The following is a 27,230-nucleotide window of genomic DNA, read 5'->3' as shown; positions in this document are numbered from 1 at the left end:
CCACCGACTGGAGCCCTGACAGCCAAGGGGCCCCTCATCTTCCCTCTCTTGGATTACCCCTGGTCCCTGAACCGAAGCTGCTGTTTGTCATCTCCTCTCCACCAACATAAGTGTCTGGCTGAGAGCTGAAGCGCGCTTGTCTGTCACACCTGGTACAACAAGTTCCCAATGTCCAGTTCATCAGCTGTAGGAAGGAAGCTGTGTCCTTTAAAGTGCTGCACATTTGCTGTGTAACCACACTGATCATACAACGATCCATCAAGTGCTTTCAGATGAGATGAGCTTGGTGTTACAAGGACTTGATGTACAGGAAGATAGGCATGGTGAGCTTGAAAAAAGGAGCTTTATTTTCAAGTGACATCACCTTGATGAAGAAGTTGATCTGAAATGCTGATGTAACTGCTTGCTGCGGGTAACAGTATCTTCATTTCAGTATTTCATGCAGGTAGAAGGTGATGAAACACAAGGAGTGATAGCACTGGGAGAGGGGTTGCCAAAAGTCTTGCAACATTGTATTTTGGTCAGCAGGCTCCTGAGCTGAATCTTTTTAGACTGAAGGAAGAGCTCCTCTTTGCTTTCTGGCCATTTAAGTAGGTGACTTTTGTCTGGGCCTTTCAGCTGCAAAGAGAGCCCGTGCAAAGCGAAGAGTGTTAATGCTGAACCCCCTGAAGGGAGGCTGAGTAGAAGAATATCTCTTATAAGAGATAACCCACCCTTTCACGCTTACCCATGGAGTGTGTCCAGCGTGCCCTTTCCCTCCATAGCCATGGAGCACACTAACCCTTCAGCTCCCCTTTGGAGGTGATCCTCTTCCAGCACACGTACAAAGGGAATGGGGAGCTAAACTCACGGCTCTAGGCTCCTTTGGTGGGAGCAGGCTGCCCAGGAGGAGTGGAGCAAGGAAGGTGACTTCCTTATCTAACGTAGCAATGGGTCCTGAGAAGGTCTGAATTTTGGGGGTGGTAGAGCAGGTGCCAGTGCTTTATGGTCCCACATACTGACCTCGGGTTATTGCCAGCTTTCTGAATAGCTACCCCAGATGTGCTTCCTTTAGCAATTCATCTCTGGCCATGTATAGACTAATGCTATGAGGGCTGTAAACATTTGGATTGTGCCTGCACCTGGGAAGACAACTTGAACCCTTCGCCATGAAGACTCAGCCCCCAACCAAGCATGAGCTCCTGGTGACGTGTGACCTGCATTTCGGAGCTGACCAGTTGTGTTTGCATCCAGTGGAGGACAGGGATGCACACCGGTAGGCTGGGGGAATCACACTGGCACTGCGCACGGCTGAACCCTGGCCAAAACAGCATTTCTGCCTCCAGGGAAGGGTCAGAGGTGGGAAACCTGAGTGACAACAAGTACCAAAAGGTTTTGGCTCTCCATCACCCCCCCCCCCCCCCCCCCGCATGCTTGTTTCATGTTAAGTGAAACGTTGTTTAGATAAAATCAGGAGCTTTGTGTTTGTACTGACATTTAATATAAACGTTTTGAAAAGAAATAGTGTTTCAGAGTGAATTTGTGAGGGGTGCTGTTCTTGCCCTTTAGCGACAGCATTTCAATCTTATCTAAATGCTTTCCTGGAAGGGAATTTCATTAAGATTCACATAGGCAGGAAATTTGCTTTTTGAATGAAACGGTGATTTTTCCACCTGAAAATTTGTGACCAGTCCCATGCAGCAGCACCAAGCTTATCTTCACCAGGCATTTTCCCTGCTGCTGCTTTCCAAGTGGCTGGTAGGCAGGAGCCGGCTGGGCAAAGCTACCACAGCAAGCACTCACCTTGAGCGGGGACCCCACGTTGAAACGGATGTGACCGCTGCGGCTGGTGAAGGATAAATCGATTTGATCCTGAGCCAGGATTTTAATAGTGATGTGGCTGTTCAGTTTCATGGTGATGGACTGGAAGGGAGGGGTGTGAGTGTGGTGGCTGAAGTCATGCCACTTCCAGCGCTTCTGGCTGGCCCCTGCCTGGTCCAAGCAGATCCCGGTGTAAGGGTCCAGGGTGGCCCTGGGGACAAATGCAAAGCTGGAAGAATCCAGAGCAAACAATACCCCAGACCCAAATACCATCTTTTGTCTGCAGTTTGATTAAACTTATTATTATTGTGGTCCAAATAATAAGGTCACTGCTGGGACCTGATACACCAGGTGTTTTCTAACAGTTTTTGTCCTACAGTACAAGCATGCTATAGAAATTGGGTGGTCCCTGAGGGAGCAATGAGTCCCTCAAGGGCAGAGCAAATCTTCAGGCAGAGTGTGGGTCTTGTGTGTGCGAGTCCCCTTCTTCCTATTAGATGTCTATATCTTCTGAAAGTCCCTGGACGTGGTCATTTCTTTTGCTCTGGTAACCTTTATGCCAAAAATAGGTCCTCGTTGTGTGCGTGTGTGGTTGTGCGTGTGTCTGGGTGTGGGAAATGGCTTTGCCAAACTATGAAAGAGAGAGAAATGCAGTGTGTGTTGGAAAGCAGCCCATATTTATGACATACAGATACGAATCTATACTCCCCAGCCCATGGCAGCCTGGGTAGGCAGCTCCGGGTGCTGGAGCATCCCCCCAGCTGTGGCATGTAGGGAGCTTTTATCATTCACAGCATGTGTTGAGTTTTTTCTGCCTAAGCTTGAAGAAGTAGTCTCACCGGCCTGCGAAAGCGGCTCGGCCTCCCCCAGCGTTACCTTGTGCTGCAGCTCAGAAAATGCAGAAAAAACCTCCAGGAAAAAAAAAACCCTCAGTTTGCAGCTGTGATGTGCTACAGTGCCAGCTGCAGACAAGCCTGAACCAGTCCATATGTGGGATGGATGACCGACCCTCAGGCTTTCCATTTTCCTCTCATCAAAGCTATCATATTCTTTTCATGAATATCAGAGGGGTCACTTAGCATTGCCCTTAATTTATGGCTGCTGGGAGAGGCTGGGAGGCTTGTAGCAGCCTGTCTCAGCTCATCAGCAAGCTGGCGTGCGGCTAATGCCCATGGGGAGCGTGTGGTCCAGCAGGGCCAGGAGAGCCCCACGGCGGGGTCAGCAATGGTTTAGCGCTGCTAGGGATAGTCTCAGTGCCACGCTGTAAAAACCTGGCTGCTGCATGATGGATGAAGGACCGGCACGTCTACAGGCGAGCGGCAGGACTGCAGGAGTCTGATGGAAGTGTTACTGCAAAAGCTATTTAAAATGATTTGTAATAGCCAGTTAGACATTTAAGGTGTCCATTAGTTACTCTCAACACAGGGAGGACTTGTAAAATTGAGGTGGGATTTACTGATTCTCCCAGTTCCTAGCTTTCTGAAGGGAAATGTTGGAGACTGGGGGTGGGGTGTCAAAAATTAGTATTTGATGGCCTAAACGCCAGCAGTTTTTACTAAAGCCATTGGTCACCTCATATTACAACTTAGACTGCAAGAAATTGGTCATCTAAGTCATTCTTCAGTGAGCAACACTCAATGGATATAAGAAACAAACCAAAAGCCATGTTGACCTCAAGCTATCTGACTCCAGGTATTGAGGTTTGCCCTTGGGTGTGGATAATAAGCCCACTTTTTTTCCAGTGTGGCCACCTGGGGCTCTCACACCCTCATACCCACGCTGTAAAGGGGTCAAGCCACCTCCATGGCCATGTGTCCAACCTTGGCCAAGATCAACCCTCATGCCAGGATCTCTGGACAGATGTCACTGGCAACAGAGATGGGGCGATCCCCAAGTGCCCTCGCATTTTAGATGCTGCCTGCACCCGGCACCTTGGTGCACGACATGAGAAGCCACTACTCTGGAGGGCTGCAGCACAGCCCTCCCTCGTTTTCATGTACTTTCACACAGGAAAAAATATAACTGGAACAAAAAGTGGAGGTGTTTTCAGCATGCCTTAAAGCCCAGGGGTGCCAGCAGGGCAGGCTGGGGATGAGCTGGGACCCAGCATTACCTCTGGGCTTGCACCTACCAGATGTGGCCGTCAGGGTGGAAGCAGACCCCACGGCCGTGGCTCCCAAAGGTAGCCCTGATCCCTGGGTACTTGCTGTCCTCCAGGATGCAATAGGTGAACAGGGCTTCCGCGGTGAACATGATGAGAATGGCCATGCTGCCCGATGGGTAGCTGAGAAACAGTTAAGAAAAGACAAGCCCATAGAAAGCCCACAGAAAGCATGCTTTGGAAGAAAACCATCATGGGACAGTGTCTGGGGGGAAGTGGCTCAAGCCTCCCCCACCCTTCAGCCAGCCAGCCCCAAGGCAACCAGCTCTGTAAACCTCACTTCCTTGCAAGAGCGGCATAGGTTGCGTAGCCGGCCCAAGAGGCTGAGGTGGGTTACCCCAAGGGAGGAGAGTCATGGTGACCCACCTTGAGGCAGGTCATTCCCGCAGCTCCCCCCACCCTCAAGCGCCATTGCTGCTGGATACTAAACCTGACCACTTCCATCTGGGAACAGCAGATAAAATGTCTGTCCGTCAGGATAACACCGTCTTACAGGCTCAGGAGAACAGCAGTGCTGCAGGAGCAAAACCAAGGAAGTGAGAGGCAGGCGGCGGGCTGGGGTGAGGCATCGCGGGGATGCCTGCCCGGACACAGGGGACAGGGACGCTCTGCCCCAGGCCTTCCTTTCCCTCCACCGGTGCCAACCCCAGAGCTCTGGCAAGCCAGACCATCACACTCTGCACTTTCCACCTGGCCTTGGTTTTGGTTTTTTTGTGTGTTTGCTTACTTTTTAATTAAAGGCTTTTAAATAGCTGAGGAAAACTCATCCTTCACTTCTGTGTTTTCATGCTCCCTGTACAAAGCTCAGCTCTTCTCATTTTATGTTATTAGCTGCTCTCTGACGATATAATTTGCCAAGAGCCCTTTTTCTATCAGACCCACAAGTAGTTTATCCTTCAACGTACTGACAAGTGAAATAGAAACATTTCTTTGCTAAGGGCTTAGCCGCCGGCATTACAAGGGAGCTGGGTTTAATGCTTTCTAATAGGAATAAGCAGCATTACTGCCTGCTTCTCTGGGAAGAATGGAAGAGCAGCTTGGAGAGGGGGGAAGAGGGGAGACCTTGCTGTTCCATTTTAACATCATCGTTAAAAGCAGCAGCTAATTCTCATGTGCAGAAAGGGGCCGTGCTCAGGTTTTGTGTGTCACTGGGACTCGAGGGACTCATCCGCATCAGCTCCCAGACGGAGGCGTTTCAGGCACGTGAAGTGGCTGACTCCAGCCATAACTGTGGCACTAATTTATAAGCTGAAGATGCACATTTTGGCTCTGTGGAATAGCTAAGAATTACTTCCTGGTTATAAAGGATGGAGGGGAACAAAAAAGCAACAAACTAACAATTTTGTTCCTGCTTTCATTTTTCAGGCTTTTTATGAGGCTAAAAAGACAGACGGTCCCAGACAGGAGGTTTTGCTACCCCTATATTTCAGAGGGGGAGAACAGTGTAATGTGCTTCTATGTCGAAAATAAAAAAGCCAGCAAAATCACTGATTGTGTGATAAATCACAGGTAATTTTCTCGCACACCTGCAGAAACTGCAGTGCTTTCTGGTTTGGGAAGGGAGAGGAGAGGCAGAGGAAGGGAGGGAAGAGCTGTGCTGTAAGGGGCTGAGCTGGTGGTGGGTCCCATCCAGCCCCTGGCTCATAGGGCAGGCCACCAATCTCTGCTTGCCCCCCTGGGTCACTGGGGCTGGGATGATGAGCTCCAAGGAGCTGCTTCTCGTGGCCACGGGGGTGGAGGGGACACACTAGTAGCTGTTTCTGGTGGGGGCCATGGTAACCACTTGCCCCGGAGAGATGCCAGGACCCTCGGGCAGCTCCCATCCCACAGCCGAGGCACTGCTGAGCCACTGCCAGGTTTTGTGCAGCCCACCATGACCTTTTTTTGATTGGGCCTCTGTGATTTATAAGCCACATGAGCTTGTGCTGGAACATCTTAGGGATCCCTTTCCTTAGGTGGGGACAGAGACTGTGCAATGTACTTTTGCCCGTCTCACAAAAATCAGCTCCTTGACCCATGATTGTCATTCTTTTGGTTGCATCCAGCCTGGTTTTCCAGGGAGAGCTGCCATATGAGCCCCCCGCCCCATTCCTTGCTGGACACAGCAGTGGCACCCCTACTAATGAATTCAAGGCTGCCTGGACCCTGCAAAGCTTTTGCCTGTGCTGCTAAATTGTTGGACTGAGGCTTGGCCCAGGACCAGGAGTGTTTCCCCAAGTGATACCTAGCTGAGGAGCCTGGATCTGTCCCCACTAGGCAGTTTGGACAGGGCAGCCTGGTTTGGAGGTTAAGAGAGCTGAATAGTATGGAAGTGAGTAGAGCAGGGTCTGAGGCTTCAGTATGGGTGCTCACTGACTGGTGGTGTTCAGCCTTCAGGCTGCATAGTATGCTCCATAAGCAAAACCCTTTACACACAGTTATCATCCCAGTAAAACCCCAGGGATGCCAGACTCAGCTTTCCACCTCAGCCATGAATGCCTGGTTAAGTTCATCTTCAAACCGCCACAGGTTAGTATGCCCCATCAACTTAGCGTACCCACTGATGAGCATTTTAATGTTTTGCTGAATCAGTGTCTTCTCTGTGTCATAGCAGATATCTAAATGGGTTTGACTGGACTTTCATGGGGTATGAGCAAATGCAACACTATACAGCTTTCTACAGTCCCTGCCTGAAAAGCAACAAGAAGAGATCCAACAGGCCATACCCACCTTTAAGTGCGCCGCAACAAAACTCCTGTCCAGCTCCAGCAGGTCTTCTGGAGGTGCTGACGTCAGTTGTTGCTTTTTGAAAGGGGTAGTCTTTGGTCTGACAGTGTATTTGTTTTGTTTTGAGAGGCTGAATGTGATTCTAGTCCCTGAAAAAAATTGTGAAGGTTGTTGTTGAGGAAAAGGTGATGCAGCTTTGTTTCTCTAAGGCTTGTGTCATGGATTATTTGGAAAGGAGGGGGGATGGAGGAAGGGACTGAGGAGTTTTTGTTTGAGGATAAATAAGCAGAAAGGGAAAAATCTAACCTAACTAAGATGGGGTAGGCTCTGTGATGCTGCAGGATGGCTTTCCTGAAGATGTAAGGGATCTCCTTGCTTAGAACAACAAACTGTCCAGACCATGAACAGCTGAGGATTACTTATGGCAAAGGATGGACTCGACATGAACTAGCAAGTCTCTTCCGTACCATCTTCTACTCCTCTCAGCCAGACGTCTCCAGCTCAAGCCTGGAGATGACAGGCCTTGTAGGCAGGGAATTGTGGAGACCTGTGTTTTGAGAAACTGTGAAGGTCCCTGGCCACTCGTAATGAATATTATGGCACCTTTTACTACACAAAGAGCTGCAGTTTCTGCACTGAAGCTACCACGTGCTTCTGGCTCCATGCCAAGCCTAGCAATGACAGCTCACTAGCAAAGGTCCTTACCAGGAACAAATCTCAGATACTGCCGAAATATTTCCCTGTAGCTCTCAAAGCCTCCTTCATCCAACCTAAGATCAAAAAAGGAAGTTAAAAATAAGATGAAATTGTTGGCTAAAGGCCCTACCCTTATAATCTAAGGGGGAAAAAAAGTATCATGGGATGTTATGTCAGGATTCACCTCAAACAACGCAGAGGTCTGCATATGAGATTGTCACCATGGATGGATTTTATAGCCAAAGAAGAGAAATAGGAGATCCAGCTCATTACAGGTGTGATGAATCATGCAGTAGAAGCACCCTTTTTCCTACCCTTCAGTCAAGGGGAGCTGCCAGTGATGGGGGAAGGCATGGGTATGGGCTTGCAGAAGTGAGGTGAGTCCCAACCCTCAGGACATTCTGCCCACACATCTCACCACATGTGTGGCTAGAAGCCCTGTGTCACTCCACCTGCATGTCGTACCCCTGCCAGTCACTCTGGTCTCCCAGGGCAAAACTCAGCTTGTGTGGTTGTTTGGGACCAAGTGCCACATGCCATATATGCTGCTGGCCACTGCAGAACCAGAAGACAGACCCTGCCCAAAAGGCTCAAACCACGTCCTACCTGGAGACCTGAGTGGCACTCAGACCTTGTGCTGCCCCTCTGCAGCAGAGAGATTTTGGGGTGGGCTGTTGCTCCCATGAAGGTGTGATGGCACTTTTAAAGGTAAGACTCCCAAAGGACCAAAACAGTGGGAGAAAAGGGGAAACAGCAACGAAGGATGGAATCCTCAGGTGATGCAGCCAGGTCTCTGCCTACCTTGGCAAAACCAGCATGCCCCAGCCACGGCTGCTCATGGTACGCTCTTGGAACAATGCTCTCCCAGGGAGTGAAACAGGAGCTAGACGCTTTGTGTGCTGCTTAGCAGCCTGGGAGGAGGTTGGGACGTCACATCTATTTCCCTCAAGGCTGCTGGGTGTAGGGATTGAAGCAGCTGTGGTGGAAAGGTGTGCAGGGCCTGTGCAATGGGAGGGAGTCCCAGAGTGGGGTCAGATGCTTTCAGGGTCTCTTGTGAGGGAACAGTTACCCAGGGTTAAGCTTGGGAAAACCTTTTGCTGTCTGGGAAAGCATCTGGCCCCGTCCCTCTTTCTAGGGAGCTTCCTAATCTGCAAGTGTAAACCTTCAATGCAAATAGTGCAGAGGTGGATCAGCTGGTGACTGCTGAGCCTTCAGCTCTAGCTGCTCTTCATCAAGCCCACCAGTGCTTTTCTAAGGGCCCTACAGTGAAGATGAGCTATGTGAAGACCCTCAGGCAAGTATTGCCTCAGCAGCACTGAACCATCCTGGTCCAACATTAATGGCCCCATTCAGCCCTGTTGCCTGCTCAGCACATCCTGCCCAGGGCAGGAGATGGATCTTTCCTGCCACTGCCACATCATAGGCCTGACATGAGGATGCCTCAATGCTTGTTGCTGCATGTGGGCAGCAGTGACACTACACCATGGGCAGCTTCCCACCAGTGAAACTTCCTGGGACCAGAGTGATGGGAGCTCTTGACAGGGCTTCTCTCCTCCCACCAGGGCCTTGGGCCAGTCTCCCTTGGTCCCTTACTGCTGCAGCAGTTTATCCTTGATTCTGCTCCTCAGCTCAGCTTGGGAAGGGTCGGCATGGGGAGTGATGTCCAGCTTCATCTCCGCTTCATCTTCACTCATCTGCTCTTGGATGACAACATCAAACGCTTCCTTATATCTCCTGCAGCAAAAGAGCTGTGGGGGTGCAGTGCCTGTCAGGAGCAGTGGGGCTGGCATGGGGCACCTGGGTGCACTGCAGACCTCCTCACCCTCCAGCTCGTCTACCCACATCCATCTCCCCTTCCTTTCTGCCACTGCGAGGAGGCGGGGGGTATCGCTCTCCGTTTTGCCAGGAAGGATCTTACATTACGGGCATGCTCACATGGTACGGGTAGACTCACATTTTCCTGGGGTTGTTCCTTCAGATCCACCACTGTTGGGACTGGCTTTTCAGGAGCGCTGCAAAAGGTGCACTTTGAAGATTCTTCGGTCCAGGTGGTCTCCTCAGAGGACAAAGGAAATTCAGCATCAGCCTTATTAATTTTTCAAAAAAGTAAATTGGGCTTAAGTCTAAGCTGTTTCGGTAAAAGCAACCAAACCTACTGCATTTAGTGTGACACCAGAACTCCTTTTTTAACATGTATATACATATAATGTCAGGAAATGCAGGTTACATTTCATTATCTGTGCTCCCAAATAAATGCAGCTGGCATGTTTACACTTCCTTCCTAAGAGCTCAATGGAAAGTTATAGTTGTTTTTCATACGAAAATTTGACCAACTTTTTAATTTGGCCTTCTTTTAACATCCTGTGAAGCACCACAAAAGTGAAAAAAAGAGGGGAAAAAAAGGCTTTAAGCCTTTTTAAACAGCTTAAAACTTTAAAACTTTTAAAACAAAGAAAGCTCCTGTCTCTTCTTTAAAAACAAAACCCCGAGAAACTACATTAAAAAACTAGATACACTCAGTTTTTAAGGCAATATTGATATGGAGAAACTTCAAGGAAAATCAGAGCATTTGCATTTTGGAAAGGAAAAAATATCTGTGTTTGCAAAGGATTTGTGATGGAAACATCCTGATAATTGCTCGAAAGCAGCTTAAGTCTGGTTTAGCTTTAAAGGGCTTTTTTGTCTCTGTAGTATTTATAGTAGTCATCCTGATGCCTTCTACCATCAGCAGTTGTGTCACCTGGAGCCACCCCATCTTGCCCCAGGTTTCTTTCTGGGTGGGTTTTCCTCCTCCTCCATCAGCCAGCTGTGTTCCGGGGCTGGGTGGGCTGGCCAACAGCACAAACCCTGGTGCCACCAGGATTCACAAATGGCACCCGTACATTTATCAGCATACTCTGGTTTTATTTGCATGCGTGGCAGGTTTGTGCTGGTCCAGCCACTGCTGCTTATACAAAAGTTGCACTCTGTCTACGATCCACATCTACCTTTCTGGTTGTGAGAAGAGTTATTATCTGTTGCTCATTCCTTCCAAAACTACCTTGTTGAAAGAGGAAGGTAAAGACCTTCCAGCTCTGACCAGAATGAAATGGGAATTTTGTAACAGCAACTGAAGGAACTGATTTCATATCCCCTATTGCTGCCCCAGGGCTGTGCAGACATGCACGCCAAGCTGATGTGGTTCACCAGCATTGCACTGGCACTGAGCACACCACACAGCCATTCCAGCCCCAAACCTTACCCAAGAACAAGCAAGGGCTGAAGGCATAGCTGAACCCCTCGGCTGCACCAGAGGAGCCCCCAGCACTCACCAGCTTCAATCCCTGGAGCGGGCAGCGGTGCAGCATCAGCCAAAAGACTGGGTTGGAAATACAGACTTCTGCCTTCGTGTTTAAGGTGGCTGAGTGCCTTTCCCTCTCAGACGAGGAAGGGATTGATGGCTGTACTATCAACAGGCCTGCAACTGGTTTTCTCATTAATTTCTCTTTTGCTTTGTGGATCTGTGAAACCAGTGGGGTTTTTTTCAGGCACATGTACACTTTTTTTGCCAGGAGACACAGGTCTTCCCACAGCTTAAGAGGCAGTTTGTGCCTGAGTCACTGACACCTGCTTTTTTTTTTTGTCATCAAATGGGTCCTGGTTTTCTGATGATCAAGCTTAAGTCTCTTAAAGGGGAGAGCCTCTGCCCTTTGGAGCAATTTTTGCTTCACTGTCATAGAAGAGACACTATCTTCCTTCCTCCCTTCACAGCTGCAGGAGCATCAAACCACCTCCGCAGAGCATTTTTCTGGAAGCTGCATGGCTTTTCTGGAAGGTGTCTCACCAGAGAGTGGACAAATCCTGCACTGCCTGTCTCTAAGGGCTGCAACAACAAATTACTTGGGTTGGGGAGGAGAGGGAAACATGCTTGGTGCAGCCCCGTGGCTCTAAGGTGCACCAACAGGAATGGGGAACTTTCCACCAAAGCTGTTCACTTTCTCCTCTGAATTAATTTCACCCTTGCCTCCAGTGTTGGAGTGATGCTCAGCCTGACTCCTTTTGCTACAAATAACAGCGGCAGCTCTCCGGCCTCTTCCCCAAGCAAGGCTGTCCCCAGCAGAAAGAAGTGCTCCTTGTTGTTGCCCCCTGGCACTGACCCCCCACCAGGCACTGCTGCAAGGTGCTGCTCCCCAGGAAAAAAAAACCACCACTGAAAGAGTGCTTGTCATGGTAATTCCCAGTTCCTCTCGCTAACTGGCTGACTGGGTCTCACCTTGCCTGGGTAGACATCAGTTGCAGTCCCGTCATCCTCATAGTCTCCTCTCACAGACAACGGCTCCTCATCTGATTCCATCCTTGGACTCCCTTGGGCACTCTCAACAGGCTCACACATGGCTGTTTTCAAGGAATGGTTGCCAGTTAGCTCCAATTCATTCAAAGTGATATCTCAAAACTTTGTGTGCAGAGGTTTTCTCAGAGGAAGGCTTTGCCATCCATTGGTCCACTCTGCCTCCTCTCCTAGGGCCCCCAGGACTTCTGCACACCTCTTTGTGCCAGGGCGCAGCTTCAGCAAGAGAAAGGAGAAAGGGCCACCATACCCCTATCCATCCCCCGCTGGTCCTGTACAGTCTGGTGAAGGGGGCAGGCACATATATCCTAGCAAGTGGCATCACCCTCACCAGAGGTAGACCTGCTGGTTAGGCACAATGCCATCCAGCCCCAGAAACACCAACTGATCTCCTGTGGCAGCTCAAGAGCTTGGGAAACTGCATTTCTTCCCTCTCCTTGGGACCTGGCACTTCAAATTTGAGAGGGAAATCTGCTAAATTAGCCTAAACATTGTCCCGTGCTTTTGAAATATTCATAAATAATCTCAAAATAGCAGTGAGCAGGGAGAGGAGAAGTTTGTTGATGATATTCAGGGTGGCTGAGGCAAAGGGCTGACTGTGAAGAGTTGCAGAAAGACCCTCGTGGCACTGAATAAAAGGGTAATAAAATCACAGATGAAATTTGATGTAGATAAATGTAAAGTGATGCGCATGGGAAAAGACAGTCCTAGCTTTACATACAAAATAATGGGCTCTGAGCTGGCTATTTCCACTTTGGAGTGAAATCTTCAGGTTGTAATAGATAGCTCTATGCAAATGTCAATTCAACACTCAGTCGCAATCAAAAAAGCAAAGAGAAAGCTAGGAATTATTAGGAAAGGAGGAGAGTGCAAAACAGAGGAAATCATTATGCCGCTGTATAAATCCATGGGCTCCCATCTCTTGAATACTATTGTGCAGTCCTGATTCACCAATCTCAAATATGATACAGAAGAAATAGAAAAGTTAGAGAGGAAGGCAATTGAAGATGATCAAAGACATAAAAGGGCCTTCATTCAGGGAATGACTGAATAGATTAAGACTTTTTATCTTGGAAGAAAAAAATGACTAAAGAAGAAATATGACCGAGTTTTGTGATGGGAAGAGTGAGTGGCGTGACTGGGGAACAGCTGTTCACATTATTCAGTGCTCCTCAAAGGAAGAGAGTGATCATCAAATAAAACTATTAAGCGACAAATTCAAAACAAACAAAAGAGATTTTTAGCTGTGGCACTCCTTGCCATAGAGTACAGTGGATCTTTAAAGTTTGCATTAGTTCAATAGGGTGTAACCTAAGAATCCACCAAGGGCTATTAAATGCAGAGGTGGTGTCTACAGTTCAGGCGGTTCCTGAGTCACAGACCACTAGGGGAATGGAGAGTATTCTAGGAAGTATATACAAATGTTTGCTCTATTTTTGTATTGCTTCCTGAGCATCTGCTGGCTCTCATCCAGGGCAGGATGCTGGGCCAGGCACACTCTGGGGCTGACCCTTTGCAGGCATCCTTATGTCCTGCATTTCACACCAGGCCATGTCTCCTGCTAAGGCAAAGCCGTTTAAATGTAGCCCAAGGTGTCTGGTGCTGCTGCCTGTCAGTGTTTCTGATGAAGCTCCCTGCATCACCGGGAGCTGCTTGGTGCCTTTCCAGCCTGAATGCTCTAGGTGCAATTTTCAGCTCAGAAATCCTTCCACCAAGACTTGCAATCAGGGCCCTTTCCCTTCAGGTCCCAAAGCAAAAGCCTCTGTAGGCCAACCACTTCAGAGCATGACCCCCTTCTCATGGGATACCCCCACTGTGGAAGACAAAGCAGCGACCTCTGTGGCTGTCGGTGGGAGCTATGAAGAAGACCTTGGTGACCGAGAGAAAGCACCAAGCCACCTGAGTGCTGACCATCCTCTGTGGGCACACTGATGTATATCAAAAGGCACACGCTGCAGAAACTGGGCCTACACCATCTCCTCCCATCGCCATGTCTGGGATCTGAGGAAGCCTGTTCAGTCCACCTTCTCCTGCATGAACAAGTCTTCTCTTCAGGTCCTCAGCCGGAGGCCAAGTCTTCTGAAACACAGCTGATAACCAAGGGGTGTGCCTCATGCTACATGCAGACCTCTAACGTGCATCTCACCAAGTGGTGGAAATGTGACCAGGTGGTGGCTGTGTCTCTGAACAAGGATGTTTTGTGACAGTCAGCTCACCTTCCCCCAGCCTGACCTAGAGCATTTTGGTTTCCATTTTTCCAATGCATCATTGAAGGAGAGCGGCTCCTGTTCTGCTTATGATGCATGGTTATGAAAGATGGGAGAGCAAAAAAAAAAAAAAAGAAAATGTATAGTAGTGGCTCAAACAGTCAGTCCAAATCTGAGTGATTCATTCAGGTTTTCCCCATGTAAATTAAAAACAAACACTTGGATGCTCTGATGACACGATATATAAGTGTATCTTCTGACTGAAAACTCACCACCTTAAGCCAGGGACATTTGCGTCCCTGTGCACTTTCCCAAGATTGCCTTAAAAGCCGTGCCTTGGCTTTTTACCAGCTGGTGGATACAAACTAGGAGCCTTGCTTTGCACCTCCTTTCCAGCTAGAAATGAGAATGAGGGATAGTGGCTATTACAAGGTAATCACACCCTGGGGGGAAATTCCTGAGCTCAAGTATCTCTGTTCCCCAGATCAGGGTAATCTCCTTGTGCTTGGCTAGCCATTGGCAAAGCTTGTCAAGCCAGGCTTGCTTGTCATACTCAGCGTTTAGGAGCCTGACCTATTTCTGGAGGCTGCAGTGCTGCCCAAGCAGCCTCATGTTGACATTGCACGCTCAGTAATGTGGAGGTGTGGTCGGTTCCTGAAAACCTACCATTTTCACCTATAAAGCCTAACTTAAAGTAAATGTAAGGCCAAATTCTATTCTTATTGACACCTGTGCTATTTTGCAGCAGCTCCGAAGGAGTAATGATGATATATGTTAAAACGGGAGGACACTCAGACCTCAGTCCAGTTGATTGATCTGCAGGAGAGGGAGCACAAAAAGCTCTGTTACACACACTGAAGCAAATAACCTGACAGTGACTTTTATGGGAAAAAAATCCTCACCCACATTTCTTGCCCCAAGATTTCCATTAAGAAGGAGTCCCTGCTGTATTTGGCTTTGTAGGATAGGGAGAAAGATGAGAGTCTTGGAAGTAGAGTGTAAACTGCAAGTGGGCAAGAACAGGAAAGCCCAGCTTTTGGCTGCAGCCTGGGGAAACAGGGTGGCTTCCTCTTCTGTCCCACTCCTCCTCCTCCTCCTCCTTGGGACTCCCTACCCAAGCTGGGGGGTCCTGCCGCCCCCGGGGTGACCCCTGGCACCACAGCCAAGCTGTTGAACCAGGGCAAAACCCAACCCGGTTCCCTGCACGTGGGCTGGCCCTGTCCCACTGGGGCTGGAGGGAGTTTTTAGCCACAGAAATACAGAGCCCGGGCACCCTGCGGCCACACACCTCATGCATGGGCTGCTGTTCTGGCATCGCTGGTGCAGGCTCCTGCGCCCAGCTTAATTTAATATGCTTGTACTGAATAATACATATTTCTTGTGAAGAAAGGTGGGTATTTCTGTGCAGGGGGAACTTGGCAGCTCTGAATATTGAGCAGCCATTTCCTCAAAGCAGTGGGATTCAACCTGGTAATCAACCCTATTAGCATTAAAAGGAACTGTCTAAATGTCAAGCCAGGTTCAATAAATAAACACTAACACATTTAGAAATGGCTTAGAAAGGGGAATTAAAAGTTTTGCTGTTAATTATGTTTCTTATTTTAGAATTTTTTTGTCAATTCTAGCTCTTCCATTCAAATGAGATAATAATTTGCTGCCAAGTTGAAGAAAATGAGATGGCCTGAAAGTTGAGTGTGGGCAAAGTTGTTCATACATGATAGAGAGCTAGTGGGGACCTCAGCCTCTCTCACAAGCCCCTGGAAGAACTGTAAAGATGGGGTCAGCAGGCCCTTTGGTCAGGTGCCTTCCAGCCTCTTGTTACAGTGGCTCCCAAATCCTCTGATACTTCTTTATCCCACCAGAGTCAGGAATCACCAGGAGACAAAGGAGAGGAGGGCAGGGTCCTCCAACCAGCTGAAGGCATGCAGGACGTAGGCAAGCAGAAGCAGGGGGCTTAGCTTGCTGGAGGCATATTTTATAAGCAGCTTCAGAAATCAGTGCTTTTTTTAACAACCTACCCTACTCCTCCAGACCCAGCCACCTCCAATGCCGCCTGAATGGAAGTGGCTCACCCACGTCTGGTGCTTTGATGCGGTAATGACATATAACTGATACTGATGGCAAAGGCTAATCCACTCTGCCCTGTAATGTCCCCAGTCAATCATGCAATATTCTGTTATTGGAAAAACTCATTTTTGCCCCTCTGATGGTAATCATTGTATGCCCTGAAGCACAAGGCTTGATAGCCTCTGTAATTTGCAACCTAGCTAAGTGTAACTGCAGATGTTAATCCTATTTATATAAATGCCTGACAAGCAAAAGTAGGGATGGAGGGAGGAGCTGCAGGGCAGGGGAAGGCATAGAGCTGGGTTTCCAGGAATTCTCCTCCTGCAGATTTCAAGCTGCTGCATCCCAGTAAAGGGAGACCCAGAGGTCTGGGGAAGGCAAAGAGGTAGCACAGACAGTGACCCTGCAGTTGTGCCCCTCCACTTGCCTGGTATCTGTTCTGGAAAATGCTGGAGTAGACTTCACTGCAGAGCACGTCCCCTGCTCTGGGCAGCCACTCTCTAAGAAATGTATATCAAAGCTTGTTGTGAAAACAAAATACTAAAAAAAGAAAAAGAAAAAAAAAGGAGAAAACGAAAAGAAAAGCAAGAATCTTTTCTTTCTGCTCTTTCCCCCTTTCTCCCCAGAATGAGTGTTTTTTATCCCAAACGGAAAGGTGGTGCTTTGCAGTCCCAAGTCTTTCTTTCACACCCTGATTCCTCTGAGGACTGCAGATATCCAGATGAAGGAAGAAAAGAGGCATTACCTTCTCTCCACTGTTTTGTCACCAAACTTTCAGTGGACAGCTAGGAGCATTGGCTTGCTGAGCCCTGCTCTCTGGAATCAGCCACTCTTCTCTTTGCAGTTTTCATTTTGCAATTTTGTTAAATTTCTTCTCCTCTAGGTTTTGCTTCTAATTTATATCCACTTCCCTCTTCAATGTTGCGCTCTTTTTCCACTGTCTCTCCTGTTTTGCCTCTCTCCTAGTCTCTATTCTTGTTTTCCTCTCTTCCCTGGGGTCTGTCCCCCCTTTTTCATTCATATCCCCACAGCTATTGATATTTTTTCATTCTCTAATCTCATATTTCTTGCCCTCTTTCTCAGATTCAGTTTTCCTTCTTTTATCCCCATTCCCAACTGTTTTTTTATCCAAAGCACATGATTTTCTTGCCTCCTGTGCTCTCTGACACCCCATGTGCCACCAAGCTGAGATGTGGCAGAACTGAAGCCCACTGAAATTGAGGAGGAAGACCACAGGAGAAAGAGAGCTGTGACCCTTCAGTTTAAGGCTGGTCCTCCCAGACATCCACTTGGCCCTTTCCTAGAGTCTAACTCTAGTATTCTGACAAAAATGCTCCCATTCACATTTCCCTCCTCATTTTTATTATGGCCCTGGATGACTAGACAGGATGGCTTGTCCTCCATGGCCACCAAACAGTGCTAACCTCTGATCCACAGCAGCAAAAGGAGGACTTCAAATGCTTCGGTCATTCTTATGAACAAAGTATTTTTTAGTTTAGCCTGGGATTTTTGAAGGATGGTAGATGAGCACCCAGGAAGCTCAGGTTTATTTCACAGTGACTGTGATTACTCCAAATATCACACTGTACCTTGCTCACAAGGCCCTGCTTGGTGACTTTCCTCTCCATCCTTGGCCACTGCCTCTTCCTTGGTTTCAGCTGGCCCCTTGTTCTCTCCGGCCTTGGGGTACACCTCGGTGTCCCTGGAGAGCACCTCCATGGCTGGAGGGAAGAACAGAATCTTCTCCAGCATGAGGACACCGCGCTGAACCTGCTTCTGCACTATCGCAGCCTCTGAGGGGTGCCAGACAGGGTGGGGACCACGTGCCCCCCTTGCAGCCAGCTCCAGTGGAGGGGAGCACTGGGCCAGGTGAGCATGACCTGCATCTGCAAATACCTTACCTGGCCCTTTTGAGGAGGGTGTCCTGTGGGTCAAGAGACCTGCGCGAGCTGAACCAAGACCCACTGTTGCCCCTGTAAGTGAAGTGCCTGAATTAGGAGCCTAATATTGTCAACAGCAAGGAACAGGCACCTCCAGCAAGTAATTCAGAGGATTAGGCACCTAGCTCAGGGGGGATGAGATGCAGACACAGCTCTCTAGTTACCCACTCCTAAAAGAGCAGGAAAAGGCATTTCCTTACCTCACCAGGATGCAATGAGACCTATACACATTAAATAACATGTTCTGGGTGAACTGCACTGTGAAGTGATGCTCAGTTTCTCTACTTGGCTGCTTAGTACTGAAAGTAACCCCCTAATTGCCTGATGCAGGACTAAACTGTGGGAGGAAGGGTTATGTATTCAGAGAGGCACCGAACCTGCTCCCATGGCAGGTGGGTACTCAAAACACACTTGCACTGGTGATGGGTACCTGTGCCTCTGATCACTCACTCCACCTATTTCACCAAGGAGGGGGAGGAAGGGAGATTACTCCTTTGTAACTGCAGGAAAGCCACAGTTTCTAGGAGTTCATGTATTTGGGTGAAATCTTGCCAAATGAGTCTCTCAGGCCTCACAGAAGAGAAAAGTTTAATGCCAGCAAGCCTGGGTTTTGCAGGAGCTGTGACCCACTGATGACAACGGTCCCATCAGGACAGAAGGGACCCAGCATCCCAGGGACCCAGCCATCCAGCGTCGTTTCCAGCTGTGGATTTCCCTGGCTTTGCTCCCTTCCCAGCAGCCCCACAATACCCAGCACCTATACCCTGAGGTGTTACTGCTGGCACCATCCCTTGTCCAGCAGGAACAATGAAATAGCAGCATTTCCCTGGTCTTATTCCAGGTTTAGCTAACCTAACCCAAACACCAAAAATCCCCCAAACCCAAATCAAGGAGAACCCAGCTCCACAACTATTTAATTAAGAATGATATCTCCAGAAGATGTAGTTGTAGACTACACTGAGTTTGTTGTGTTTTGTTTTCCTGCTGTTCACCTCTAGGGATGTCTTGGGCAAGAAACATCAGATGCGTTAAGAGCCCACACTCACGGGTGCATGCCAGTGGTTTACCCCACACGTGCATCCTCTCTGCCTGGTTACAGAGTCTTGTTTGCTTTTTAAGGCAAGGCTGTGACAGCTTGGCCCTGTTGCACATTTCCATAGCTGCAGAAGACCCAACTGTGGCCAGGAGCCCCCACTTGCTGTGGTTCCATCTGCAGGGTCTAAGGATAGCAACAAGGATGGGCTGGCAGGGGATGGTAATATCTTTAATTGTATCCATTAATATAGATGGAAAAGAACAGACGAGCATTTGGGCACATTTGCTGCTTTCTTTTAGACCTGAGAAAGACTTGGTACAGCCAAGAACACATTTTCCACCCCAACTGTATACTACAATTGGTCTAATAAAAATGTATTTCATTTGCTTACAAAAATCACTCTTCTGGGCACTTCACAGCCATAAAGCATGCTGTTTTCTATTCCTGGCTTCCTTTAAAAGGCCAGGTCTTGCTGCTTATGTTAGTGAATGCACCAGACACGTGTTACAGCCAAGTGAGCACTGCTGTAGGAGTCTTCACTTTATCGTTTTCTAAGCTTGATCCTCCATGCACTTAAATTGATTTTACACTCATGGTACTCCCGGGACACCCAGGCAGCTGCCTCAGGTTTTTACCAGTTTAAGTAAGATTAGGATCGGGCCCAAGATCTTGTGTGCCTTGCAACTGCATATATCTTGCAGGTGCTTTTATCTCAGTGAGTTCATATCTGTATTTCCAGAGGACAAAGAGTAGGACTGGGATCCACAACTGGAGGCATGCAAATCTGATGGTTAACTGTGGGAAAGGGTAAGCAAACTCAGATGAAACCAAGCAAAACTGGTTTAGGATCTGGTTGTGATGCACATGCCAGCAAGTAGCACTTGGTCTTTTTGGCATCCCTGAGACCATGTGCAGAGGATGGGTTGGTCAAAAAAGGTGTATTAAAGCTAGAACTTTAATGCCACTCACCTTGGTCTACTGTGGGCTTAAGGCTGCTCCTGCCACCCACAGCCTCTGGCTCTTCTTCCACTCTCCCTAGTACTGAAACAGCCTAAACATCATGTTTTAGTTATAAAGTGAGTTTAGTGGATGTAAGGGTGGGAGTGGCGGGGGATTAAATTTACTGCTTCAGTGACTACAGATCTGAAATAAATCTCCAATTCAATGATAGATCAATAACACCAAGATTGGGTTTAAATTATTAATAAACTATGAGAAACAAGGATAATTATTCTATGAGTCACAGCTCTCTAATGCACTGCACATTTTTTCCCTGAGACATCCGCATTGAAGCACGACCTGCCTATCTTTTGGCAGCAAGCTGTAGCCAAGAAGTTAATGCTTTTTGTTTTGCTTGCTAAGCATTTCATAAACCCTCGTGGGCTGAGACTGCCTAGTGACAACGTTGTGCTTCTCTCACACAGAAACTCTTAGGCCAGGATCCCCTAAAACATTTAGGTGCCTCAGGAAATCAATGTGGAAATCACATCTGTGGATAGTTCAGAAGGCCCTCTAATATCCTTCTGAAGTGGGATGTCTGGAGATGGGGGAGTTGCATTAGCCTAAAAGGAGATGCTGGCCTCGAAAAGTGACCTCGGATGGTTGCAGAGGCCCACCTTGCTGGTGGCAACAAGGAGGGACAACCTCAGGACTGCAGGAGGCAGGGAGGGGAGGAATGGCTTTTGCACATTGCTGATAGACTCCAATGACAGCACCATTGACACGCTCGTGAACTTCAAGTGAATTTCACTTCACTCCCCTTTTTCAGGCAAAAAAAAAAAAAGAGAGGAATCCATCAGCCTGAGGAGGCCTATTAAAATCAAGAATCTGAAAACTAGAATATACCTCCATTCTGGGTTGTGACCATCTGTCGACTCAGACAACACAGCAGGGGCTGGAGATACTGAGCGCCTCTGGGCATCCTTCCACCTCAGCAGGTGTCACCCCTCAACTCCAGCATCATAGCTTAGGGTGATGATGGAGAGCAAGTCCAACTTCAAGGCACAGCTCACTGCAAAATCAGCTCATCCCTGCTCTTTGACAGAGTGGGCTGGGGTTGTATGGGCTCAGAGCATTCTTGGCGATGCTCGTCGGCTGCTGGGCTATCAGACCAGGTGCTGAGTGGTGCCCTGGCTTACAAGGAGGGTACCTTAACAGGAGAGGAACAGAACTCAGGTTATTGGTAACAAGAGTCATTTATCCATGTCAAAGTGCTTCAACTGAATCAAAATTTCTGCTGAAAAAAGCCTACATTGTGAGTATTTTTTTCAGTAAACTGATGCCAAAACCCCACCTTTCAAAAGAAACCTACAATTTTGAGTACTTGGGATGTTGGACAGGGCTGTTTTAAATGAACTTACCCTCCTTCCTGGCAGTCAGGGACTTGTCTGAATAGCTCCACTTCGTCTGGGTCATCTCATCCTCTAGGTCGTGCCTTCTGGAGCGGCAGGAGGCAGGATAGCCATCTACATGCTGTCTGCAAAGAGGTGACACCAGGTGGGATGCTCATAAGTGGTTCATCGGCAGCAGGGAAGAGGGCTGTGGGGTTTAGGAGCAGGCAAGCTTTCTCAGCAGTTTCCAGTGATTCTTGGTGGAATTATTTTGGGCAGGGCACACCAGTTACCCTAAATGAGTCCTGCCTCAGAATATGTGAAAGTTAGGTCTCTGCAGCATGCAGAGGGGAGAGGGGCATTCACAAAGCTAAGGGCAGCAGAACAGAGAGGGGTAACTGCCAGCAGCCCAAAAGGGGCAAGGAGTATTGGTAGCAGCTGGGCACAGAGCCTTCTGTGAACCTACTGCTTTTCTTGCCTCTAGTTCACTGGATGAAACAGGGTTATATCGGTCCTAAAATCCTCCTCCTGCTTATTTTAGCTTACACTGTGCTGCAAATGGCATTAGGTGACTCCTGCTCAGCTGGATGATATGGCATTGCACTGCACCCCACACAGGCTGGGGCTCTGCTGGGGCACCCCTACTTTACCAGAACATGTCCAGCAGCAACTGGGGACTTTCCATACCCCCTCCCACTCCCTCCTTTCACTTGAAATTGTCTAGCAGGGTATGAAATAATTCTGAGCCTACAACACGGATCTATCAAGGTGTCCAGCTGCTTCTATCTGTGTAATGCAGGGAGAATTTTTTGATTGCCCCTATGATATACTGATTTAAAGATGCATGCAGCCTTGGCAAATGAAAAAGAAAAACCAAAACATTAAAAAAAAAGATGCTGAACAAACTGTGGTTGGGCCTGACTTGATCTGATTTAAGGGAAGGCTATGGTTTTTTTTATTTTTATCTGCATTAGTAATTCAACAAGGCCTTCACACATCACTGCTTTTTTATTAGTTACCTACGAATTGTAAAGGATTCTGGGCGCAGCGCACACAAATTAATGTGTCCATGGATAAAAACTTTCAAGGAATAGGGAGAGCAGTGATGCCCTGGTGCTTCCATCATGTGTTTGCTCTCCCAGCTCTGCTGATGTAGCGAAACACCATCATCTCTGCCTCACACATGAGGAGCAGAGCCCAGTAAAGGGCCATGTGCAGGCTGACTGGGACAGGTATAGAACCCAAAAGTCACTGGAGCCCCCATTCTGGGACTGGGGTGTTGGTGGGTAACTCGGGCTTCTCCACAGGTCCAGCCAGTATTTGCTTGAGGACGAGACATGCTTAGACTGAGCAACCCACCTGCCTGTGAGGGGTCTGGGTGCAGCCCCAGTGATTCATGGGCAGCTGGCTGCATGTACCCCCAAATCATGGCTGGTCCCTTAAAGAGAGCTCAGGCCAGCCCTGCGAGGAGCTGGGCTGCTGGATCCCCTCCAGCTCCCGCAGCAGCAGCTCCTCACCTCGCAGGAAGGCACAAACCTCTCAGATGGGCTGGAATCTTGTTTTTCTTGCACTTGTGTTGTGTCTTTCTGTTAGCCTGGAAAGTGTAAGACCAACTTCCCTTGATACCGCAACAGAGGTTTTACCTCAAACCATAACATTTTCATAATTTGGGGAGGAAATAGATCCTGTGCTCTTTCAGGTTCTAAGTTATGAATTTATAACCCTAGAATGAAAAAAAAACCTCCTTGCTGCATGTTCCTGTAGCAATACAACAACCTTCCCTTAAACAGCTGCTTATATCCTTTTCCCTTGGTGCCAAACGCACGCAGTAACGTCTTTAGGGGAAAAAAAGACAAAACATCCTTGTGATATTCATATAAGGAATGTTATCAATGAACTGAGTGCCATTTAAAGTACACCGCAGAAGCATTTGGTCTTTGTCTCTTGAACAAGCATCTCTATTCAATTTCTACTCTTTCCCCTTCTCTGTCTGCAAGGAAGATTAGATATGTCTAACATTCGTATCAGACAGCCAAAAGGAGCGAGCTACATTCCTGGCCAATGTAAATCCACGTTGCTTCGGCAGCATCAGTGGCACAAAGGATGGTATTATACTGATTTACCGTGGCTGGGGAATCGGACCTCCCTTTCCTCCCCAGCTGGAAGAGCAGCCTGCAAAATAAAAATCATACATCGCAGCCACTTCGAGAGATGCTGCATGGGATTTACCTGTCTAGCAAAAGAAAAAATGAAAAAAAACCCCAAACCACCTCTGCAGAGGCTGGCAACATCCCTTTTAACATAGCAAATATTGAGGGGCCCAAAGACAACCACTCGGACAGACATAACTTCCAGTTTATTAATAACAGGGGGACAGCAGCGGCTGTCAGGCTGTAGATGTCTCAGGCATACTGTAAATCTCCAGTTGTTAGGTGTTCCTGCTGCTCACCCATGTAAGGAATAAATACAGCCTAACGCGACTGAATTATATAGAAAAGTGTTACCAATTAGACTCCTTACTTGGATTGCTTCGGCTTAGAGCCGGTGGGCTGAGCTGATGGGGAATCTGTCAGTGGTGCTGGAGGGGAGAGAAAAAGCTTTGTTTAAAAAAAAAAGAACCTTTTTTTTTTTTTTGTGCAGAACAGTGGGGGTTTTTGTTGCCTTAAGATTTCTTGCCATTTCATTATTTTGTATTTCAGATAAAACCTTCCCACCTTAACGAGGAACATTTTTCCCTATTGGTTTTAATGCTATAATAAATTGTGGGAGAGCGAAGAAAAAGATCCCAAAAATGAGCTGTAAAAAAAGTTGCTGGAGACCGAGGGCAGGCTTTGCAGAGGAAGAGACAAGAGTTACAAGCTAATTTACTTTTTCCTTCCGCTCAGGTTTTGTCTGTAAGCAAGTTCGGTCTCTTAATTTTACCAGCTCTTTGGGAGGATGTATTCCCACGTGTGTTTCACCTTTCCTGCTTGTGCCGGTGTGGCTGCACAAGGGCAGTGGGGCGAAGGGGACCAGGGCTGCCCCTCTGTGGCATGATGCTACAAGAATGGGGACGAAACTAAGAATTTTGGCCTGAACACCTTGTGCAGGCAGATGACGTGCCCTGGGGAGAATTTGCTGTCAGAGCAACACCTTTCCCCAGCTCCAGGTTTGCATTAATTCAGTGGCCACAGGTTGCACATTTCCTCTACATGCAGAGCACAGCAGACCTGGGGTCTGTTGCAGCCCCCACCTACAGGGTTAGTTGTACATCTCAGCTCAAATGCTCTATCAGATAAACCACCGCTTATGCAACCTACCTCAGTGCCAACATCCCAAGTGGCGTTATTTCGAAAAAATCAGAGAAGATGAGGGAGAGCTTTAGGGCCTGCCCAGATCTGGGGAAAGGGCGCGGACATGGAGGCATTTGGAGAGGGCAGTAGGGTGGCAGAGGAGACGGTGGAAAACAAAATGTAGAAGAGTAAGAGACATGGAAAAAAAGAGACCATGGCTGTGACAGGGAGCCAGAAAAAGCATAGAAATTAAGGTTACTGTTCAGATTACATAAGCCACTCTTATGAAAGACAGAAAACAATTAAAAGAGATTGAAAAAGGCCAAAGAAGCCCCATGAAACACTGTACTGTACAAATTCTTGAAGACATATTAACTGTTCACTCTAGGTCCCTAATAAGGCTTTCCCATATTTGATTTTCCTTAGTAAATCTACTTGTGTCTAAAGCCCTCTACTGAAACCAGCTGAAAGAAACCTCATATTTCATCTGAATTTTAAATTGTGATGTGGAAATCCAAGAAGCGATTGCCTGGGGTAGCAATGACTGAGGTTTCTGCATGCATTTGCTTTCAGTCACTTGTGGCTGTTTCAGATCCTCAGCCTCTTGCCAGGGCAGATTTCTCCTCAAAAAGGCAGCTCACATGTATGCCTGCTAAGAATACTTGATTTCCACGTGGAAAGCTTTTAAAAAATAAATCTTATGTGTGCAAACAGTCAATTTTCCTATTCTTGGGATCTGGCAAATTTGCATTGATAAAAAGGCAAAAGTGAGTAGAAAACACTTCTGTTGTCCAACCTCCCAGGGAGGACCAATGCATGAATTCTCTAGGAAATAGGTAATACTTTACTTCAGGGATTAGCCTGGCTCTTTCATGCCAGCTGTGCCTTTCTGGCTCTGACAAGGCAGGCTGTGCTAGGGGGTCTCCTATAGCAGGTGGAATGCATGTTCGTAGCGTGTTCAAAGAAGAAATATGGAAGAAGTCCAATCTTTCCTCTAAAAACCTGATTTATACTTAGGATAAGGCCAAGTTGTCTCACTTGGACCCCAGATTGGGATCCAGTCTCTGTTGCAGAAAGCTATACTCTCCCTTTGTAGGGAACCAGTGGCTGTTCCCCATGGCTGCGGTGTGATCCACCTCCAGTGGCTTTTGATGGGGCCACTTGTCCCTTTCTCACCCACTCGCAGGGGACAGCTGTGACCCTGTCCTGCATATAGCCACAAGCCTCATCCTGGCTTGCGAGAAGAGGAGATGGGCTGTGTCACCACAGGCAGCCAGAACCGAAATAGGACAAGTTCTTGCCATTCTTAGAAAAGGGATTTTTTCCCTTGTAATTTAGAGGGTTTTCCTTTCTGTGGATTAACTACATTTTTGTCACTGCTATCTGCCTCCAAACATGGGCTGGATTATTTAATGAGATGTAAAATATTATTAAAAGCAAGGTGCGTATATATGTGTGTGTGTGTGTATATATATATCTAAAAGTAAATATAGCTTGAGATATCTAACAAGAGACATAATTGCCTAATATAAATTTGCTGGCATTTACATGCAACAGAGCAACTCTGCTCCAGACAAGACTAATCACAGTGTTTGGACTCTGAATACCTCAGAAATTCAGAAGTGCTGCCTAAAATGGATGTGTGGGTTTTCTGTTTACACTCTGTCCTGACTTCACTTTGTTTCTGTTTAAATTACTGGTAAAATCCCATTTTTTCCATCCAGGGCACTTAGACACCTTGCAGCACAAATGCACCTTGCATTTGTGATGAGCTCTGATAAATTCCATAGATGTGATTCAGGTCTGGGTGCTGGTGCTCCTTACCGTGCTCTCACAGCTCAATAACTTAGCCCAAAACACAGTACAAACCAGACCAGCAGTCCACGTAACCTCAGCCCTCACTGGCAGGCAGGGAAGGGAAGGCACACGTTGCTCCTCAAAATCCATCACCATTTTAGGTGCCCATGCGTGGCACTTATATTTACCATATGCAAACAGAAACTTAAGATCAAGAAAAATCATAGAAAAGGCCTTATTCTCTCTCCTTCCCTCTAACAGGTTGCTGAAAAATACCTGTTAATAGCTTATCTTTCCTTGAAATTTCTTCAGAGATCTTCCAGCAAACTTTGCTATTTTCACTCTGCTTTGCAGGAGAGGATGAGGAGGCTCCTTTAGGCTCTGCATCCCAGACAAGCTCTGTGCTGGTTTTCCTAGTCGTCTCTGTGTTGAAGTAAGCAAGATTCGTCTGCTTCAGGTAATCTCGTATTCTCTGCTTATTGAAGGTTTCTTTAGAAGTCATGTACACTTTTTCCAGCCTTTTCACATTTTCCACTGTGAGAGCAGAGCTGGAATCTGATGAACAAGTCCCAGGGGGAAATATTTTTGGTTGGGACCGGTTACTGCCAGACCCTGACAGCTTGTGTCCATTAGACATATCTGCAATGCATTAAGGAGATGAGAATCTTCAGCAACAGGCAAAGTCAATTCATCATTCTGGTAACAAAGAAAGAAAGAAGAAAGAAATCCCATTAGTCATTTACTCCTGACGGGCATATTGATTGATGTAGTTAAAATGTTCACACTAAGATAACCTTATTAGACTGAAAATCGCTTTCTTTTCAAGAGGATGTACTAGGCTCCAATTCAACAAAGCACTTAAACAAATACCTGATATTAAGGGCATGCCCA

General features: G+C 47.6%; 1 protein-coding gene across 1 annotated transcript; it reads right to left on the bottom strand.

Moving 5' to 3' along the window:
- Positions 1 to 429: 429 nt before the first annotated feature.
- On the bottom strand, positions 430 to 26,976 carry ERICH6B (glutamate rich 6B). Its single transcript, XM_075081879.1, is given in 14 exon segments — positions 430 to 618; positions 1,783 to 2,011; positions 3,932 to 4,084; positions 4,387 to 4,475; positions 6,671 to 6,816; positions 7,373 to 7,437; positions 8,957 to 9,111; positions 9,318 to 9,419; positions 11,616 to 11,737; positions 17,554 to 17,685; positions 19,910 to 19,991; positions 21,278 to 21,416; positions 23,791 to 23,848; positions 26,616 to 26,976. Coding segments are annotated over 14 exon segments (2,022 nt in total).
- Positions 26,977 to 27,230: the final 254 nt, after the last annotated feature.

This window comes from Phalacrocorax aristotelis, chromosome 1, assembly GCF_949628215.1.
Source record: "Phalacrocorax aristotelis chromosome 1, bGulAri2.1, whole genome shotgun sequence".
In the NCBI taxonomy this organism is placed as follows: domain Eukaryota; kingdom Metazoa; phylum Chordata; class Aves; order Suliformes; family Phalacrocoracidae; genus Phalacrocorax; species Phalacrocorax aristotelis.
This window is presented reverse-complemented; position numbering and strand designations above follow the sequence as displayed.